At 48.9% G+C, this 21883-nt stretch overlaps 1 protein-coding gene across 1 annotated transcript in view; it reads left to right on the forward strand.

The window, feature by feature from the left end:
* CUX2 (cut-like homeobox 2) overlaps positions 1-12481 on the forward strand; it is a 349283-nt gene extending 336802 nt beyond the window's left edge. The window contains exons 25-27 of the mRNA XM_011997935.1: positions 438-626; positions 4077-4350; positions 9449-12481. Of these exons, the coding sequence (XP_011853325.1) occupies positions 438-626; positions 4077-4350; positions 9449-10250 (1265 nt within the window). The 3' untranslated portion in view covers positions 10251-12481. The remainder of the gene's footprint in view (positions 1-437; positions 627-4076; positions 4351-9448) is intronic.
* Positions 12482-21883: the final 9402 nt, after the last annotated feature.

The following is a 21883-nucleotide window of genomic DNA, read 5'->3' on the forward strand; positions in this document are numbered from 1 at the left end:
ACCATGGGAAACCCCATCTCTACTAAAAATACAGAAATTAGCCGGGTGTGGTAGTACGTGCCTGTAATCCCAGCTACTCGGGAAGCTGAGGCAGGAGAATTGCTTGAACCTGGGAGGCGGAGGCTGCAGTGAGCCAAGATCATGCCACTACACTCTAGCCTGGGCAACAGAGCGAGATTCTGTCTCAAAAAAAGAAAAAAAGAAAAAATCTTTTGTTGGTTGCTGCCTCGTCCGGCCCCCAAATCTCTTTTACAGACAGACCCCCCTCAGCTTCACATCAGGTGCGGGTCCTCTGCCATCTCTGGCCCTCCCTTCTGAGTCAGTGGAGATAGCCTCGAGGCTCTCCCCTGTGTCTCTGGCCTGTTCCATGTCTCTCCTGGGAGCAGGCTTCTCTGCCCAGCCTGGGGTAACAGGTTACTCCCCTCCCTTATCCCCAGGGCAGCGGCTGTTTGGGGAAAGCATCCTGGGTCTGACGCAGGGCTCCGTGTCTGACCTGCTATCCCGGCCCAAACCCTGGCACAAGCTGAGCCTGAAGGGGCGGGAGCCTTTTGTCCGCATGCAGCTGTGGCTCAATGACCCCCATAACGTGGAGAAGCTGAGGGACATGAAGAAGCTGGAGAAGAAAGGTAAGACTTGGGCAGGGGATGGGCCCCAGCACTGGATCTCAGTTTTTCCCCAGAACCATACCTAGCTGTAACCCACATAAACCCAGGGCCCCCGTAGTCCAGTCTCAGCCTGGTATGGGACTGCATGAAATAGCAACCTGGAAACACAATGTAACAATGTAATTGAAAGCAATGAAGATATTTACAGCCTGTGGCAGTGGCGGGGCATGGGTAGTCCTGGCTACTTCGGAGGCTAAGTCAAGAGGATCGCTTGAGGATCACTTGGGAGGCTAAGGCAGGAGGATCGTTCAAGGCTGCAATGTGCTGTGATCAAAGCTGTGAATAGCCACTGTGCTCCAGCCTGTGCAGTGCAGTAAGACCCCATCTCCAATTTTTTTTTTTTAATTTGTAAATATTTACTACCTCTCCCATGAAAAGCCAATACTCTGCCAGGTGCAGTGGCTCACGCCTGTAATCTCAGCACTTTGGGAGGCCAGGGCAGGCAGATCACCTGAGGTTGGGAGATCAAGACCAATCTGGCCAATATGGCAAAACCCCGTCTCTACTAAAAATACAAAAATTAGCTGGGCATGGTGGCGCACACTGTAATCGCAGCTACTTGGGAGACTGAGGCAGGAGAATCACTTGAACCCAGGAGGTGGAGGTTGTAGTGAGCTGAGATTGCGCCACTGCACTCTACCCTGGGCGACAGAGCAAACCTCTGTCTCAAAAATAAATAAATAAATAAAATAAAATAAAAGGAAAGGAAACTGAATACCCCATCTCTTGATGTCCTTTCACACCTCTGAAGCTACCCCAAAGTCTGTTGCCAGCCCCAACTGCCTATTTCCCAAAACTCTGTGTACTTCCCTCCCTCCCTCCTCTGCCTCAACTCCCTGTTTTGTAGATCAGCCCTTGGCCCATAACAGATTCTACATAACAAAGGACAGGACCAGCAAACAGGAACCCTCTCTTGTAGGGCTGGGCAAGGAGATTGCAAGTTCTCACATTATGTGACATTATATCCTGATAAGATAAGCTGGCATTGTCTACAGCCATACCACACTGAATACGGGATCACGTCTGATCTCAGAAGTTAAGCCGGGTCAGGCCTGGTTAGTATTTGGATGGAAGATCAACTGGCATTGAGCTGGGCGCCCAGTCTCATGCTATGCATAAAGGATTACTCTGTATTTTCAAAAGTTCAAAGTCCATTGGAAGATAAGATAGGAGCAGTTGAAGTTGCCATCCAGGGCGTGAGGGCAGGTCGTGTGATGACCCAGGGACACGCCAGGCTCTGGAGAGCACCTAGGGCCATCATCATCAGACAATGCTATGGTTGAGAACTTGACCTTCTACCTCCTTGCTATGTGACGACCTTGAGCTAATTACTTTCCCTCTCTGTGCTTCCTTCTATTTCTGAAAAATAAGAGAGCTAGCTCAATGTGGTGGCTCATACCTGTAATCCTAGCACTTTGGGAGGCCAAGGTGGATGGATCACTTGAGGCCAGAAGTGATGGCCAACATGGTGAAACCCCATCTGTACTAAAAATACAACAATTAGCCGGGCGTGGTGATGCATGCCTGTAATCCCAGCTACCTGGGAGGCTGAGGCAGGAGAATCGCTTGAACCTGGGAGGTAGAGGTTGCAGTGAGCCAAGAGAATCATGCCACTGCACTCCAACCTGGGCGACAGAGTGAGACTCCATCTTAAAAATGCATTTTCAGAGCCACAAAGCATTGCTGTGAGGATTAAGTAAGACCCTCATACCTTACTTCTTTCATTCTGAAGTGGGCTTTTTTCTCCCCAACATCTTCATGATTTGGGGTCAACATGCACCATGCAGTCAGTAAGTCATTTAAATTAGTGTCCTTACCTACCGCCCACCAAAGGCTGTTCAGAAATTCAGGGATGCTTCTGACAATCTAGAGGATATCGTAGGCTAGGTGTGTTGGCTCATACCTGTAATCTCAGCACTTTGGAAGACCAAGGTGAGAGGATTGCTTAAGGCCAAGAGTTTAAGACCAGCCTGGGCAACAGAGTGAGACCCTACCTCTATGTAAAAAATAAAGTAAAGGTTCCTCTTCAAAGACTTTCCTCCCGATTTAATTAGGAATAAATAGTAACTTCTCTTAGAAGGAAAATTTATTCAAAGATCTGTGCTAACATTCTTAAATATCTGCTAGCCATGATAAAGAAATCAATGTACTTTATGTTTGCTCCCACAATTTAGCCTAAATATTTGCCCTGGCATGCCTATACTGGTCCAAACAAGCGTTAGGTCATAGTCTGTTCCTTTTCCTTCTTTGAAGGTGTTTTTACCTTTCTCAGCGTTCTACAAGTTACTTCCTCCTTCCTTTGTTCTCCTCTGCCTTTGCCTCTTTTAAAAAGTTCTAAGTTGCTAGCCAGTCAGGACAAATACAGAATGTGAGGTCCCGTTCCAGTCAGTGGAAACCGGACACAGCAGTAGGGTGGACACATCAGATTATAAATGACTCTGTTTCCTTTGTTCAGTGTACTCTTGTGGCAAAACTGCTGGCAAGTAAGTGTACCCTTTCAGCAGAAAGTATAAAAATGGTCTTGCTAAGTAAATTAAATTTATGTTCAAGTGCTATTTCTTTACGGCACCAGGGAAGAAGCATTTCAAACACTCTACAAAACAATTTTTTCAATGAGCCGGGCATGGTGCACCTGTAGTCCCACCTACTCAGGAGGCTGAGGCAGGAGGATCGCTTGAAGGCAGGAGTTCAAGGTTGCAGTGACTTGTGATTGTGTCACTGCATTCCAGCCTGGGTGACAGAGAGAGACCCCATCTCTACAAAAAAAATTTAAAAATTAGCCAGGGGTGGTGGTTCACACCTGTAATCCCACCTACTCAGGAGGCTGAGGCAGGAGGATCGCTTGAAAGCAGGAGTTCAAGGTTGCAGTGACTTGTGATTGTGTCGCTGCATTCCAGCCTGGGTGACAGACAGAGACCCCATCTCTACAAAAAAAATTTAAAAATTAGCCGGGGGTGGTGGTTCACACCTGTAATCCCAGCGACTTGGGAGGCTGAGGCAGGAGGTTTGCCTGAGCCTAGTTGGTTGAAGCTACAGTGAACTATAACTGCACCCATGTACTCCAGCCTGGGTGACAGAGTGAGACCCTGTCTCTACAAAAACAGAGAGAATACCATGGAGCACCCTGTTTCGAGTGCTTCCTATGTGTGAGGAATGATCCTAAGTCTTCGCTCATGCCAGGGCTCCCTGGCTGGTGAGGTCAGGCTAGCATCTTGTGGCATGGGGGTGGGAGTTGAGAGATGCTGGAGAGTGAGGAGGGAGAAAGGTTGGGGGGCGTGCCCCTAAGCTTAGGGCATGATGGCTTCCTCCTAGTGGGCCTGACAGATGCACTCCCACCATGGGACTCCTGCTGGCCAGGAACTGATGGGGTGGGGCAGCACCTCTCAGCCCTCCCTCTCCCCCCGGCTCCAGCCTACCTGAAACGTCGCTATGGCCTCATCAGCACCGGCTCAGACAGTGAGTCCCCGGCCACCCACTCGGAGTGCCCCAGCCCCTGCCTACAGCCCCAGGACCTGAGCCTCCTGCAGATCAAGAAACCCCGGGTGGTGCTGGCACCTGAGGAGAAGGAGGCGCTGCGGAAGGCCTATCAGCTGGAACCCTACCCCTCACAGCAGACCATCGAGCTCCTCTCCTTCCAGCTCAACCTCAAGACCAACACCGTCATCAACTGGTTCCACAACTACAGGTGGGACTATGGGGGCATGCCCACAGGGCGGGTGGCAGAACCCAGGTGGGACCCCTTCCCCATCCGAGAGCCTGGAGGGAGCCCCACATAGCCTCTGGGAGATGGGAGACCCCACCACATAGGCACTTAGATATAGAACACAGGGCCAGGTACAGTGGTTCATGCCTATAATCCCAGCACTTTGGGAGACCAAGGCAGGGGGATCACTTGAACCCAGGAGTTCGAGACCAGCCCAGCAGCATAGGGAGACCTCTCTACAAAATAAATAAATAAATAAATAAATAAATAAATAAATAAATTAGTTGTGTGCAGTGGCATACACCTGTAGTCCCAGCTACTTGGGAGGCTGTAGTGAGAGGATTGCATAAGCCTAGGAGGCGGAGGCTGCAGTGAGCCACCATCACACCACTGCACTCCAGCCTGGGTGACAGAGCGAGACCATGTCTCAAAAACAAGAAAAATGAGACTGAGGTGGATCACCTGAGGTCAGGAGTTCGACACCAGCCTGGCCAACATGGTGAAACCCTGTCTCTATTAAAAATTTTAAAATTATCCTGGCATGGCGGTGCGCACCTGTAATCCCAGCTACCTGGGAGGCTGAGGTAGGAGAATTGCTTGAACCTAGGAGGCGGAGGTTGCAGTGAGCCAATATCATACCACTGTACTCCAGCCTGGGCGACAGAGCAAGACTCCATCTCAAAAAAAAAAAAAAAAAAAATGTAAATCGCAGGCAAATGTGGAAGAAATCCCAGCTCCATTACTTTCAGCTGTGGAGCCTTCCTCACTTCCCTGAGCCTCAGTCTTCTAACCTGTAAAATGGGGTGGACAGTAGCTGGATCTACTTCATCGAGTTGCACAAAGGATTGATAGACTAACATAGTTACATAAAATACCTAGCATGTAGGCCAGGCACGGTGGCTCACACCTGTAATCCCAGCACTCTGGGAGGCTGAGATGGGCAGCTCACCTGAGGTCAGGACTTTGAGATCAGCCTGGGAAACATGATGAAACTCCATCTCTTCGAAACATACAAAAATTAGCCAGGCATGGTGGCGCATGCCTGTAGTCCCAACTATGTGGGAGGCTGAGGCAGGAGAATCCTTTGAACCCAGGAGGCGGAGGTTGCAGTGAGCTGAGATCATGCCACTATACTCCAGCCTGGGCAACAGAGTGAGACTATCTCCAAAAAGAAAAATATATATCCAGCACATAGTATGTGGTAGGTATTGATGTGATTATTGTCATTATTTTTATTATTATTTTACCCTGTTTGCCCTGTGTCTGCCTCAAAGAAGGGACAGGGAAAGGTATTTGGGGGTACAGGCCTGAGGAACCCTGACTATTCATTGAGCCTTAGGTTGGATCCCTGATTTCATGCTCCTGGCCCCTCCCACCGCTGAAACCAAAAGAAACCCCCCTGATATCCTTTCCAGGCTCCACTACCTCAGGGAGTGGGTGATTCCTACTTCAAAGGCTGCTGCTTTCCATAGCTCTTCCCACTCTTGACTCCCTGTTCTCACAAGTCACTGGCCTGCAGTAGGTTGAGCTTCCTAGGAGTTTAGTCCCAGGGCTGGCTCTGAGGAGACCCCTGTAAAGAATGCTTGATGGGGGAATTTCAGGGACCGTCTCTGAGGAACACCCCCCACCCCGCCCCTACCAAGCTTCCTGAGCAGGAAAAGTCTCTGGTACTCACATGGTACCACAGAAGAAAATCCACTCATCCATTCTAGGGGAAGAGAATGTCTCTTGATCCCCAAGGGATCAAGGAAAGAGGAGATTGGTGGGAGGAGCAACTGAGCATCTTCTCTCTCCTGGGCACCAGGGGCCCACAGACCCGAGTCCGTACCCTCTCTCAGTCCCCAATCCCCCTATAAGTCATTTTACTTCTCCAAGTCTCACCCTTATTTTACAGATGAGGAACCTAATACCTATCCCGCAATGTATGATTGTAGATCAAATGAAATAACTCTGGGTATAAACGCATTATAAAATACAGTTTGGGCCAGTCACAGTGGCTCATACCTAATCCCAGCACTGTGGGAGGCCAAGGTGGGCGGATCACCTGAGGTCAGGAGCTCAAGACCAGCCTAGCCAAAATGATGAAACCTGTCTCTACTAAAAATACAAAAGTTAGCCAGGCATGGTGGCAGGGGCCTGTAATTCCGGCTACTCGGAGGCTGAGGCACAAGAATCACTTGAACCTGGGAGGTGGACGTTGCTTTGAGCTGAGAACACGTCACTGCACTCCAGCCTGGGTGACAGAGTGAGACTCTGTCTCAAACAAATAAATAAATAAAATAAAATATGGTTTATCATCTGGCTCAGAACAGAGCCTGCCAAATAACAAATGACATAGGTCCTTAAAGCCTGCTCATTTCCTTCCCTCCCTGGGGGATATGGGGACATCTTCTCGCCTCTGATTCCCCACAGGAACTGAGCACTCCATTATTATCCAACATATTCATTCAACAAACGTTTCTAATGTATGCATAGTGAACCAATCCCTGCCCTTAAGGACCTTACAGTCATAAAACAGGACATTTCACTTATAATCTAGTAAATGCTGTGAAACAGGAAGGAACAAGGGGCTAAGGGAAAAGGGAATTCTCCTGGGGAGGACTTTACAGAAGTGGTATTTGAGATGGGTTTTGAGGGATGAATAGGAGTTTGCACAAAGGAGAAGAGAGAATTCCACTCTCAAAGAACTCTCAAAGGGTTATAATTACAGAAGAACACATTATTTCATTTGGTAAATGTTTACTGAGCATCTACTCTGTACCGGACGCCACAGAAAACAGACAAAGTCCCTCCCCATCGAAGCTCTTCCCATTGGAGGGAGCTGAGGGAGATGGGGGAGAACTCTGGAAGGTGGGCAAGGTCACCTTTGTGGGGGGATTGGGGATTGAGAGACGGTATGGACTAGATGATCCGTCACAGTTCCTCCAGGCCCAGGATCCTGGGATGGGGCTCCACAGGACCTGGGCAGGGAGGCAGGGGCAAGAAAATAAAAGCCAGACTGCTGGGTTCAGAGCCCTGTGACCATGCCAATTCCTGTGCCCTCTCAGCCAGTCTCCTTTATCAATGCAAATCAGATTAGTGTATCATTATGAGATTATTATATTAGGTTGGTGCAAAAGTAATTGCAGTTTTTGCCACTTTTGTTTTGTTTTGTTTCTGTTTAGTAGAGACGGGGTTTTGCCATGTTGGCCAGGGTAGTCTAGAACTCCTGACCTCAAGTGATCCACCTGCCTTGGCCTCCCAAAGTGCTGGTATTACAGGTGTGCGCCACCGTGCCCAGCTGGTTTTTGCCATTTTTTAAAAAATGTTTCTTGATCCATTTTAAAGGATTTGCCATTTTTTTAAAAAAATGGTTTTGCCATTTGAAAAAGTCACAAAAGGCCAGGCATGGTGGCTCATGCTTGTATCCCAGCACTTTGGGAGGCTGAGGCAGGCAGATCACAAAGTCAAGAGATCGAGACCATCTGGCCAACATGGTGAAACCCGTTCTCTACTAAAAATACAAAAATTACCTGGGTGTGGTGGCGCGCACCCGTAGTCCCAGGTACTCGGGAGGCTGAGTCAGGAGAATCACTTGAGCCCAGGAGGCAGAGGTTGCAGTGAGCTGAGATCATGCCCCCACTGCACTCCAGCCTGGAAAAAAAAAGTGAGACTCCATCTTGGGGAGAAAAAAAAAAAAAGAAGTCACACAAAAAAGAATAAAAAAGGCAGAAAATCCAATTACTTTTACACCAACCTAACAGAAAATGAAATAAACAGGCTAGGTGTGGTGGCTCATGCCTGTAATCCCAACACTTTGGGAGGCCGAGACTGGTGGATTGCTTGAGGTCAGGAGTTCAAGACCAGCCTGACCAACATGGTGAAACCCCGTCTCTACTAAAAATACAAAAATTAACCAGGCATGGTGGCGCCCACCTATAATCCCAGCTGCTCGGGAGGCTGAGGCAGTAGAGTTGCTTGAACCCGGGAGGCAGAGGTTGCAGTGAGCCGCGATTGCGCCACTGCACTCCAGCCTGGGCAACAGAGCGAGACTCCATCTCAAAAAAAAAGAAAAAAGAAAACAGCAAAAAGTGCTTAGCCTAGTGCCCAACACAATAAAGCGCCCGTTATTATTATGTTTGTAACTATATAGCTGCTAATAGTCTATATTAGTGTAATTTATTGTTCACATAAATGGCCAGGGAGCCCCAGCATTGAAGGTGCTAAGGAAACAGAAACCCCTGTTGCTTTATGACCTTGGAGAAGTTATTTAAAATTTCTTGACCTCATTCGCTGTGAGAAAATAATTGGGTCTGGGCCCAGTGGCTCAAGCCTGTAATCCCAGCACTTTGGGAGGCCAAGGTGGGTGGATCACCTGAGGTCAGGAGTTCAAGACCAGCCTGGCCAACATAGCAAAACCCTGTCTCTACTAAAAATACAAAAATTACCCAGGCATTGTGGCACACGCCTATAATCCCAGCTACTCAGGAGGCTGAGGCAGGATAATTGCTTGAACCCGGGAGGCAGAGGTTGCAGTGAGCTAAGATCACACCACTGCACTCCAGCCTGGGTAACAGAGTGAGACTGTCTCATAAAAAAGAGATAAAACTAATCATAATCATTTATTTGATTTAGCCCAATATAAACATTATTAATGAGACCTTTCACTTTGTTTTGTATTAAGCCTAAGAACAGGTGTGTATTGTACCCTTACAGCACATGTCAATCTGGACTAGCCTCATGTCAAGCACTCGAGCCATGTAGTGCCAGTAACTGCTATGTTGGCCAGCACAGGTCTAGATCATCTGCTTTGGGATTCAGTAGTCGTGAGTTCAAGTCTTGGTTCTGCCACTTACTAGCTGTGTGACCTGGGACAAGTCACTTAACATCTCTGAGCCTTGTTTCCTGTGAAGTGGAGATAATAATAGCACCCACCTTGTGGTGTTGTTGAGAAGACTTAATAAGATGGTGCAAGTATGGAGGCTTAGTGCCTAGAGAGCCCCAGGGCAGTGGGTGGGATCAAAATGCCATGTATGCAGATGGAGTCCAGGGTTTGGGTGTCCCCTGTCCAGCCCCAGGCTCACCGTCGTCTCTGCCCCAGGTCCCGGATGCGCCGGGAGATGTTGGTGGAGGGGACCCAGGATGAGCCAGACCTTGACCCAAGTGGGGGTCCTGGAATCCTACCGCCAGGCCACTCCCACCCGGACCCCACCCTGCAGAGCCCTGACTCTGAGACTGAGGACCAGAAGCCAACCATGAAGGAACTGGAGCTTCAGGAGGGCCCTGAGGAGAACAGCACACCCCTGACCACCCAGGACAAGGCCCAAGTGAGGATCAAGCAGGAACAGACAGAGGAGGATGCCGAGGAAGAGGCAGGCAGCCAGCCCCAGGACTTAGGGGAGCCAGACAAAGGCCAAGGTCCCCCAAAAGAGGAGCATCCCGACCCTCCGGGTAATGACGGACTCCCAAAAGTGGCTCCCAGTCCCCTCCTTCCAGGTGGATCCACCCCAGACTGTCCCTCACTTCATCCCCACCAGGAGAGTGAGGCTGGGGAGCGGCTTCACCCGGACCCTTTAAGTTTTAAGTCAGCCTCAGAGTCCTCACGCTGCAGCCTGGAGGTATCACTGAACTCGCCCTCAGCCGCCTCCTCGCCAGGCCTCATGATGTCTGTGTCACCTGTCCCCTCCTCCTCAGCTCCCATCTCCCCATCCCCTCCTGGCGCCCCCCCTGCCAAAGTGCCGAGTGCCAGCCCCACTGCTGACACGGCTGGAGCCTTGCATCCCAGTGCCAAGGTGAACCCCAACTTGCAGCGGCGGCATGAAAAAATGGCCAACCTGAACAGCATCATTTACCGACTAGAGCGGGCTGCCAATCGGGAGGAGGCCCTGGAGTGGGAGTTCTGAAAGCAGGGTGAGGGGGCAAGGGACATACCCTGGTAACTACCTTCCTTTTCTCACTCACTCTCCTCAACAGGGTAGGGTAAGGGAGGGAGGAACTCAACCATCAAAATGTGGACAGCAATGTTATGCCGTTTACGTTTTTTGTTGTAATCCTAGTTCTATGAAGTTGTGTGAGCAGGTGGGTCAAATGCCATTGCCTCCACTTTTCGGCACCCCCTGCTCCTCTTCACCCTGACCCCTCTGCAGAAGGCAGAAGCAAAATGGCACCACATATTCACCTGAAAACTCCAAACTCTTTTAGAAAAATAAATAAATATTTATAGACCTCTTTTAGATATTTTAATAAAGGATCCTTTGGAATTTATCCCAGCTGATGCTGTTTTGATATTACAGAGAGTTATAAAATCAGGATGCTGTCACAACTGTTGCGAAGTATACACTGAAGTTGTGTCGTTTTTGCCACTAGATGAGATTAAAAGAAGACAATTGTTCAAAGCCATCACAAAACACTATAAGACTGACCAAAATCTAGATAACCTTTGAACCATGATTTTTTTCCACATCTGTCTGTGAGACACAGCGCATTGCTACTGCCCTTCCAGAAACTGTACTAAAAAGAGAAAGTCCAAAAGACTCTAAACGAAAATCTTGATGCCGTTGAGGATGTGTTTCATTCTGGTGGTCTGTTTTGCAAGCTTGATAACACAAAATATCCGTGCCATTGTAAATGTTGTAGAGATGTGGGCTGTGGCCCAACCGTCCTATAAGAGATGTATCATGGTACAGAACAAACTGCTTACACAGGTCTCACTAGTTAGAAACCTGTGGGCCATGGAGGTCAGACATCCATCTTGTCCATCTATAGGCAAGAAGTGTTTCCAGATCCTTTGGAAAGGTGGGCATGGGGCAGGTGCTTGGAGAGTGGCATTTGAACCAGAGGGACCCCATTTCCCCATGTGAACCATAGGCACAACCCAGGAAGTTTCCCCACTTGTAGGAGTGTGGGTATTCCAGAGCAAGACTGTGGCCACCATCTTCCCCTCTTGGTGTTTTCCAAAAGTGACAGTGTTGGTCATCCCATGACCACTGAAGCTTAGTAACCAGCGCCAAAAAGTAGATTCATCAAACTAGAGATCCCAGCTCCCCTTCTCGCCATCTTTCTCAAGTTGACCCTGGTGCTGTTTCTGGAAGGCATCTGCAACTCCAAGTCCATGCAGAACTCTGGAAGGCCAAGTTCATCGCAGCATGTTCACCATATCCCAGCCTCCAAATCTACCCTCCTACCTTCCAACGCATGACCTGTTGGGGAGCAGAGACTCAACCCCCAACTCAAAGGAGCCCTTCCTCCAGCGTCTTTGGCATGGTTTCTAGGGTGAGAGCTCCCAATTTGGATGGAACGGCCACCATATTGGTTATTGAATCTCTCTCCCTTGATTTTATTACGTTTCCTTTTTCAAACTGTCCGTGGGAAGGCTGAATTGGGTGACTCCCCAGAATGAAGATGAAAAGGTGACTATAATCAATGCCGATGCAATGCCAGCGGGTGAGATGGCCGATGGAGGTTTCAAAGATGTAGCTAGCATTTTGAAACCATATAGGCAAAACCCAGCAACCAGAAGGGGACAGATAAGGACCGTTCCAGAAATTTCAACTCTCACACCAAGCCCAGGCTGCAGTCTCCACACCACACAGTCAACAAAACACAAACCCTGAAGGAAAACCTTTTCCATACACCCAGGCTATGCATTGAAGAGTTTTCCACTGTATACATTTTTATCCAGATGAAGGTATTTTTATATTTTGACAGTAGGAAACAGTGACCAATTTTCAGAGTAATCAAATCTGGAACAAATGAAACATCTCCTTTTAGCCACCACCACCCTGTTGCAATTAAGACAACCGTGGGGGAACACACCACTTTTTACTGTTGAAACCAACACAACGTTGAAATCCAGGCTTACACGCAGACTCCGATTCCTAGAGAACTAAATTTGGCTTTAGTGTGACGGGATTTGATTAAGCACTTAGTATAGTCTTTTGAACACAGAAATCCTGTTGTACTTAAAGCTAGCGGACCCGTGAACAACTTTGTCAGGTTCACGTCCTATAACGGTTAAAAAAATACACACACATACACAAACCGTTTCTATGAGAGATTGATGAACTTTGTTTAAAATTTTAAAAAAAGGAACACGTTCTGTAAACGAGTCGCTAAATACAGAATTGTATAATAATTCTGGGTGTCTTGCTTCTTTGTTCTGGGACTAGGAGTACAAACTGGAGGTCAGATCGGGCCCTCAGAGATGTTTTACAAAATGGTATTTTTTACAACTAATTTTTGTTTTGTTTTGTTTTTTTAAGTTCTAGGGTACATGTGCACAACGTGCAGGTTTGTTACATATGTATATATGTGCCATGTTGGTGTGCTGCACCCATTAACTCGTCATTTACATTAGGTATATCTCCTAATGCTATCCCTCCCCCCCTCCCCACAATAGGACCCGGTGTGTGATGTTCCCCTTCCCGAGTCCAAGTGATCTCATTGTTCAGTTCCCACCTATGAGTGAGAATATGCGGTATTTGGTTTTCTGTTCTTGCGATAGTTTGCTGAGAATGATGGTTTCCAGCTGCATCCATGTCCCTACAAAGGACACGAACTCATCCTCTTTTATGGCTGCATAGTATTCCATGGTGTGTATGTGCCACATTTTCTTAATCCAGTCTGTCACTGATGGACATTTGGGTTGATTCCAAGTCTTTGCTATTGATTACAACTAGTTTTTAAGGCACAAAGGCTCACACCTATAATCCCAGTGCTTTGGGAGGCCAAAGTGGGAGGATTGCCTAAGCCCAGGAATTTGAGGCTGCAGTGAGCTGTGATTGCCACTGCACTCCAGCATAGACAGTAGAGAGAGACCCTGTCTCTGGGAAAAAAAAAAAAAAATTTAAGCCTGGTTTCTAAATTGCCAACATTGGCTTGGCATGGTGGCTCAGTCCTGTAATCCCAGCATTTTAGGAGGCCAATGTGGGAGGATCACTTAAGGCCAGGAGTTTGAGACCATCCTGAGCAACACAGTGAGACCCTCCTCTCTAAAAAAAAAATTGCCAACATTAAAATGTGGGGGCATGTCCCATAAAAAGCATGAGCTTCTCTAGGAAATAGTCAAGATCTTGGCCACACTGGGCCCACGTTCCAGTGTGACAACAGCCAGATGAGGTCTGGCCACCTTTAGATGGGGCATATGCCCATGGTTTGCTTCAGCCCTCAACTGTGCAACCTGCCTGGGCCTTGTGGGCATCTGGGTTAGCAAGTGTGCCTTGTGGACCAGCCTGCAGCAGGGTGGAAGCTGGTCAGACTCCAGGGCCTGGTATGAGGAGTCAAGCTTGCAAGCTGTGCCCACCTCTGTACAGTGTGTGAGTGGTTAGTGCCCCCAGCCCCGATGGGAAAATGCCAAGAGGGGCTTCCTGTTGACCAACGTAGCATCACGCCTTTCCTAGTTGTATAACTGGGGCCTCAGTTTCCTCATCTGCAAAATGGGGGTATCATAGCAGCCAGCTCAGAAGGTCATTGTGAAGAATATACATGCATATGCATAAAACTGCATGGCAGTAAGGACTCGATAACTAAATACAAAGATTAACCAAGCTTAGTGGCGGGCACCTGTAGTCCTAGCTACTTGAGAGGCTGAGGCACAAGAATTGCTTAAACCTATGAGGCGGAAGCTGTCGTGAGCCATTGCGCCGCTGCATTCCATCCTGGGTGGGCAGAGTGAGACTATTAAAAAAAAAATGCCAGGTGCAGTGGCTCACGCCTGTAATCCCAATACTTTGGGAGGCCAAGGGGGGAGTGGATCATGAGGTCAGGAGTTCGAGACCAGCCTGACCAACATGGTGAAACCTCATCTCTACTAAAAATACAAAAATTAGCCGAGCGTGGTAGTGTGCACCTATAATCCCAGCTACTCAGGAGGCTGATGCAGGAGAATCGCTTGAACCCAGGAGGCGGAGGTTGTAGTGAGCCGAGATCGCGCCACTGCACTCTAGCCTGGGCGACAGAGCGAGACTCCACCGCGAAGGAAAAAAAGAAAAAACTCAGTAACTATTAGTTATTGTTATTGTAAGTAGGGGGTAGGTTCTTCCAGCCCATGATAGTGAGTCTCTGTGCATTAGACTACAGGAGGGGATTTTGTGACCTGTAATGTCAGGAGAGTCCCTGAAGTGGCATTAAACATTACTCACCCATGAGCCCAGCCATGTGCCTGTCCCAAGACAGCCCTTTTCCCTTTGTCTGGAAATCTTCCAGTTGCCGCAGTTTTTCCATATATCCTTGCAGGGAGAGTTGGACAGTTACCGCCGTCTCGGTTAGGATAACTAGTTGCTCCAAGCCCAGCAGGATGGCCCATTGGGATGCCTGGGCACCCCATCATGGAGTGGTGGCGGTGGGAGGTGGCAGGTCAGGGCCCAGTCCCCCATCAGCCCTGGAGCTCCTGAACCAGCCCATTGCATGTGACATTTCAGGTGGATGGATATGGCCTATCCTCAGAGCTGGTGAGGAAAATGGTAGTCAACAGCCAGATGGCCTGGTTTCAACTCTGGCTCAACCTCTTAGAGCTGTGTGACGTTGGGCAAATGCCTAAACTATGCAGTGCCTCAGTTTCCCAGCCATAAAGTGGAGATGACAGTAATGGCATCTTGCTCACAAGGTGGTTGTAAAGATTCAAATTAAAACCAAAGACTAGCCTTTCAGACCCTCCGTTCATTCACAGCTCTTGAGAAGGTCGGTGGTCAGAAACCCCTAGGGTGTGGCCCCCTATGGGACCAGGCCGGCAGGAGTGGAGTCTGGCACCGTGCAAGCCACCTGAGAACCTGAGGGAACAGGTGCCTGTGGGCTTCAGGGACTGAAGCATGTTCTGGGTCATCAGCTTTGGTGTTGACAGGGTATCTGCCGCCACTGCCCTGGAGTGAAGCAGGCAGCAACAGCGCAGCAAAATGTGAAATTCTGCACTGGGGGCTGTGGGACAGTGGAGGGGCTGGAGAGCAATGAGAAGGCCAGGACAGTTCCCAGGAGGAGACAGGTTTGGATCAGAGCGCAGAGGAGAGTGGAGAGCCCAGCTGGGGGCCACTGGGCAACTGTACATCAGCTATTAAGTATTTACTGAGTACCTACTGTCTGCTCAGTGCTATAAGCATTTATTGAGTACCTACTGTGTGCTCAGAGCTTGGATAGAGGAAACACAGGAGGCCATGAGGGCACAAGTAGTGGGGTCCAGGAAGGCTTCCTGGAGGAAGGGGCATCCCAACTGATGCCTGAAAGATGACAAGAGTTAGAAAGGAGAAGTAGGCTGGGTGTGGTGGCTCACACCTGTAATCCCAGCACTTTGGGAGGCCAAGGCGGGCTTATCACGAGGTCAGGAGATTGAGACCAACCTGGCTAACATGGTGAAACCCCGTGTCTACTAAAAATACAAAAAATTAGCCTGGCGTGGTGGCGGGTGCCTGTAGTCCCAGCTACTCTGGAGGCTGAGGCAGGAGAATGGTGTGAACCCAGGAGGCGGGACTTGCAGTGAGCTGAGATTGTGCCACTGCACTCCAGCCTGGGCGACAAAGCAAGACTCCATCTCAAAAAAAAAAAGGAAAAAAAAAAAGAAAAAGAAAAAGAGAAGTAGAGGAGGAGTGCAGAAGGAACTATAGGCAAGGAGTGGAACTGGGATAAGAACCAGGGAGGAAGAAGCCCAAAGGAGGCTGGAAGTTTAGGTAGGGCAACGGGGAGGAAGAGGGAAGGGGCCAAATTGTGAAGCACTTCGGGGCATGGCAGGAAATATGCCTTTCTCATGAGGGCACTAGGGAGCCATGGAGGGTGTGAGGCAGGGGGTTGCTGTGGTCAATCTAGTACTTTGAGGATGTTAGGAGGTCCCATCTGCCTGGGCAGAAGGCAGGCCAGAGCACGGAGGGCAGGCCCTGAGCCTCAGGCCTCTGTGCCCTCCTCCCTCCTAGTTTAGCTCCTCCCACTAAGCAGGCAGCCCCACATCCTACTACCTCCTGGAAAATGCACAAAACCAAGCCCTCCCTAGCTAACTGGCCATTGATGTGGTCATTCTGAAGCCCTACCTCCCCACAGCCAAGGTTCCAAGTTGTGCCGCTATGGAAACCAGGCTGTCTTTGCAGATACCTGGGACACTGAATGCACTCCCACTCCCAAGAGCAGGGGCCTGGGGCAGGGAACGTCACCCAGACAGGCCAACCAGGTGACCTTAACAATGGTGACTCCTCACTCCAGGTCTGTTTCCCTACTTGCACACAATGAGAGGGAGAAACAGTTGAGCTCTTTGCTGATGTGTGATCTTCTCAAGCCCCCTAGGGAATAGCTATGAAAGTACAGGCTTTGAACTTAGCTTGGCCTGGCTTTGAATCTCCACTATCAGGTAATTCTAGAGCCCTTCCATGAAACTCAGTTTCCTTAACTGGAAAATGGATTTGATCATCATAGCATCACTTTTACTAGTTGTCTATTACTGCATAACAAACTATACCAAGATTGAGTGGCTTAAAAGAGTAAGCATTTATCTCTCATAATCTCCATGAGTTGGGAATTTGGGGATTGTGTAACTGGATGATTCTGGCTGGTAGGTCTTTCAGGAGGTTACAGTTAAGCCATCACCCAGGGCTGCAGTTATCTGAAGGCTATTCTGGGACTGGAGGATCCGCTTCCAAGATGGCTCACTCCCATGGCCCGCAAGTTGGTGCTGGTTGTGCGCTTCAGTTCTCCAGGTAGGCCTCTCCACTGCTTGAGCATCCCCACAACATGGTGGCTGACTTCCCCCAGAGTAGCCACAGCGGAGATTGTAGTGTCTTCTGTGACCTAGATATGGAAGCCCCATTGTTGCATCCAGTGTAATCTATTGGCTACATGGGCCCACCATAACTCAGTGTGGGAAAGAACCATACCAGGATGTGGATACCAGGAAGCAGGGTCACCTGGGGCCCATCTTAGAGGCTGCCACCACACTACCTTATCATTTCTTCACCTGTGGCCCTAGAATCCCTTGCACCCTACTCAAAATGCAGTTTCCTGGGCCCTGCCCAAACCTACTGAGCCAGGGCCCAGGAATCTGCATTTTTAAGAAGCACTCCAGGTGATTTGGACACAAACTAAAGGTTAAGCCCCACTGACTGTCATAGGTCTCAGAGGGACTTCTCATCCAGTTGGTTTTGTTTGGCCCCCTGGGTGTGCCAGCCCCTAGGACGGACACTGGCAAACAGAAGAGAATGACAGAATAGGAGCACAGAACAGATATTCACTGGGTGTCTTACAACTGTTGGGTTGAAAGAAATTATAACCCACTTAACTATGCAAATGTTTATTGGGAGGATCGAGGGGAGATCTTGGAAAACCCCAAAACAGGACGTTCAGCCGGACTTCAATAGGTGTTGCATAGGCTATTGTGATCTTAGCTCTCTCTAAGGCCTGGCTGTTTCTCTTCCTGCCATCATGTCCCAGAAGGGTTGCTCACCATCAGCTCTTTTTTTTTTTTTTTTTTTGAGACAGAGTCTCACTCTGTCTCCCAGGCTGGAGTGCAGTGGCTGGATCTCAGCTCACTGCAAGCTCCGCCTCCCAGGTTTACGCCATTCTCCTGCCTCAGCCTCCCGAGTAGCTGGGACTACACGCACCCGCCACCTCACCCGGCTAGTTTTTTGTATCTTTTAGTAGAGATGGGGTTTCACGTGTTAGCCAGGATGGTCTCAATCTCCTGACCTCGTGATCGGCCCGTCTCGGCCTCCGAAAGTGCTGGGATTACAGGCTTGAGCCACCGCACCCGGCCACCATCAACTCTTAAGGTTAGCACTTATGGCTACTGAACTTAGTTCCCAGGACCCTGATTGGCTCAGCTCGTGTCTGACCAACTCTCATCCGATCGGCTATAGTCAAGGAAGGAAGAATCAGGGAAGCTGAGAGAGGGATGGCGGCAAAGATTGGCTTCTCTGTGCCAGGCCCCAGGGAGGGACAGAGGGGAGGCCCCTTTCTCAAGGAGCCGCAGCCTAGAGGGCTTGGGTGCCCTGCCCTGGGATTTTTCAGCTTCACAACTAGAGAAGCAATAACAGCTGCGCCCCTGGACCGTGAAGAGAGGGCAGCAACTGCAGCCCCGACACTCAGCTGCTCTCAGTCCCAGGCACAGGGCAACCACAAAGGTAGCTGGCCCCTGTGTCAGGAACAGGAAACCCTCTTGGAAAAAACAATCTATGGGCCCGCCTTTATTATTATTATTATTATTATTGTGGTAAAATATACATAATATACATAATGTTTGCTTTTTTCTTTTTTTTTTTTTGAGATGGGGGTCACTCTGTCACCCAGGTTGGAGTACAGTGGTGTGATCTCAGCTCACTGCAACCTCCGCCTCCCAGGCTCAAGCAATCCTCCCACCTCAACCTCCTGAGTAGCTGGGACTACAAGCGCATACCACTATGCCTGGCGAATTTTTGTGGTTTTTTTAGAGACGGGGTTTTGCCATGTTGCCCAGGCTGGTCTCAAGCTCCTGGGCTCAAGCAATCTGCCCACCTCGGCCTCCCAAAGTGCTGGGATTTCAGGCATGAGCCATCGCGCCCGGTCATAACTTTGCCATCTTAACCATTTTTTAGTGTACAGTTCCGTGGTATCAAGAACATTCATAACAATGCAGCCATCATCACCCTCCATCTCCAGAACTCTTTTCATCTTGCAAAACTAAACTCTGTACTCATTAATCGCTAACTCCCCATTTTGCCTCCCCTGAGCCCCTGCCACCCACTTTTCTATTTTTTGTCTCTGAATTTGGCTACTTTTAGTATTAGGTCGGTGCAAAATCAATTGCGGCTTTTGTCATTAAAAGTAATAGCAAAACTGCAATTACTTTTGCATCAAAATAATACCTCCTATAAGTGGAATTATATAGTATTTGTTGTTTGGTGACTGGCTTATTTCATTTAGCCCAATGTCTTCAGGGTTCATCCATGTTGTAGCATGTGTCAGAATTTCCGTCCCTTAAGGTTGAAAAATATTCCATCGCCTGGATAGACCACGGTTTGTTTATCCACTCATCCACTGGTGGACACTTGGGATGGACACATGAGTAATGCTGCTATGAACATGGGTATGCAAATGTCTCTTCTAGACCCTGCTTTAGCCAGGTGTGGTGGCTCATGTCTGTAATCTCAGCACTTTGAGCGGCCAAGGCAGGAGGATTGCTTGGGCCCAGGAGTTCAAGACCAAGCTGGCCAACACAGCAAGACCCCCATCTCTAAGATAAAAAAGTTAGTCAGGTGTGCTGGCATGCACCTGTGGTTCCAGCTACTTGGAAGGGCGAAGTGAGAAGATCGCTTGGACCAGGGTGATTGAGGCTGCAGTGACCCTAAATGGTGTCACCACTGCACTCCAGCCTGGGCAACAGGGCAAGACCCTATCTCTATAAGAAAAAAAAAAAAAAAAACAGCTGGGCACAGTGGCTCACGCCTGAAATCCCAGCACTTTGGGAGGCCGAGGCAGGCGGACCACCTGAGGTCAGGAGTTCGAGACCAGCCTCCCCATCTCTACTAAAAATACAAAAATTCGCCGGGCATGGTGACAGGTGCCTGTAATCCCAGCTACTCGGGAGGCTGAGGCAGGAGAATTGCTGAACCCAGGAGGCAGAGGTTGCAGTGAGCTGAGATCGTGCCACTGCACTCCAGCTCAGGTGACAGACCGAAATTCCATCTCAAAAAGACAAAAAACTCTGCTTTCAATTCTTTCGGATATATACCAAGCCGTGAATTGCTGCATCATATGATAATTCTATTTGTAACTATTTGAGGAACCACCACACTTTTTTCCACAGTGGCTGCATCATTTTACATTCCCACCAACAGTGCACAAGGGTTGTGCAATTTCTCCACATTCTGGCCAACACTTGTTATTTTCTGTGTTGACTGTAGCCATCCTAATTTGACTTGTGTTTTGCTACTGATTACTGATGGTGAGCATCTTTTCATGTACTTATTGCTTATTGGCCATTTATATATCTTCTTTGGAGAAATGTCTGCTCAAGTCTTTTGCCTTTTTTTTTTTTTTTGGAGACAGAGTCTTGCTCTACCCCCAGGCTGGAGTGCAATGGCATGATCTCGGCTCACTGCAACCTCCCCGTCCCGGGTTCAAGCAATTCTCATGCCTCAGTCTTCTGAGTAGCTGGGATTACAGGTACCTGCCACCACACCCGGCTAATTTTGTATCTTGAGTAGAGACAGGGTTTCACCATGTTGGCCAGGTTGGTCTCAAACTCCTGACCTCAGGTGATCCTCCCACCTCGGCCTTCCAAAGTGCTGAGATTACAGGCGTGAGCCACCATGCCCAGATTATTTGTTTTGTTTTGTTTTTTGAGATGGAGTCTCGCTCTGTCACCCAGGCTGGAGTGCAGTGGTGCCATCTTGGCTCACTGCAACCTCCCACCTCCTGGGTTCCAGCAATTCTCCTGCCTCAGCCTCCCGAGTAGTTGGGACTACAGGGACCCACCACCACGCCTGGCTAATTTTTGTATTTTTAGTGGAGACAGGGTTTTACCATGTTGGCCTGGCTGGTCTCAAACCTCTGGCCTCAGGTGATCTGCCCACCGCGGTCTCCCAAAGTGCTGGGATTACAGGCATGAACAACCTCGCCTGGCCTTTTGCCCAATTTTAAATTAGGTTGTTTTTTGTTGTTGTTGAGTTTTAGGATATCTCTATATTCTGCATATCAGATTGCAAATGATTTGCAAATATTTTGCCCACCTTTTTAAAAAGCCTTCATCAGAAAAATGCAAAACCTACAGCTAGGCTTAGACAACTTATTCTTTTATCATCTTGGAAGAGTTTCATGTTGAATGCTGAGGTTTTAGAAGTTAGGACAAGCAGCAGGAACTTTTTTTTTTTTTTTGACACGGAGTTTCACTCTTGTTGCTCAGGCTGGACAAACTCCACCTCCCAGATTCAAGCGATTCTCCTGCCTCAGCCTCCCGAGTAGCTGGGATTACAGGCGTGCGCCACATGCCCAGCTAATTTTGTATTTTTAGTGGAGACAGGGTTTCTCCACGTTGGTCAGGCTGGTCTCGAACTCCCTACCTCAGATGATCTGCTGCCTCAGTCTCCCAAAGTGCTGAAATTACAGGTGTGAGCCACCGTGCCTGGCCGCAGGAATTTTTTCATAACAAAGTTTGTGCAAGGTGAGTGTGGCGAAGTCATCCGCAGAGGGGTTGGGGGAGCAGACAGTTGGCACCAGATCTAACCACATAGCACATAGCAGGGACAAAGCAGCCCCACTTAGGAACATCTGAGAGGCAGGGCCGTAGGGGGCATGATCTTCCTTCAATATTTGTTCACTCTTTAGGAAGGGGTAAGAAGCAGTGGCCCCTTTACTGTAACAGGAAATCCCATTCTAGCCCCAACCCGCACCCCACTGAGCCAACAACAGCCCTGCAGTTGGTTACCCAGAACCACCCTCAAATGTGTGCCAAACTCAGTATGGGGCATTTCCTTTAGAGTGGTCAACTTCATGACTGCAAGATGGATGCCAAAGTTCCAGACATCACAGACATTACTCCCTCTTCTTCACCCCCACAGAGAACAATGAAGAGCCTTTTTTTTTTTTTTTTTTT

Source organism: Mandrillus leucophaeus, unplaced genomic scaffold (assembly GCF_000951045.1).
Source record: "Mandrillus leucophaeus isolate KB7577 unplaced genomic scaffold, Mleu.le_1.0 Scaffold55, whole genome shotgun sequence".
Taxonomy (NCBI): domain Eukaryota; kingdom Metazoa; phylum Chordata; class Mammalia; order Primates; family Cercopithecidae; genus Mandrillus; species Mandrillus leucophaeus.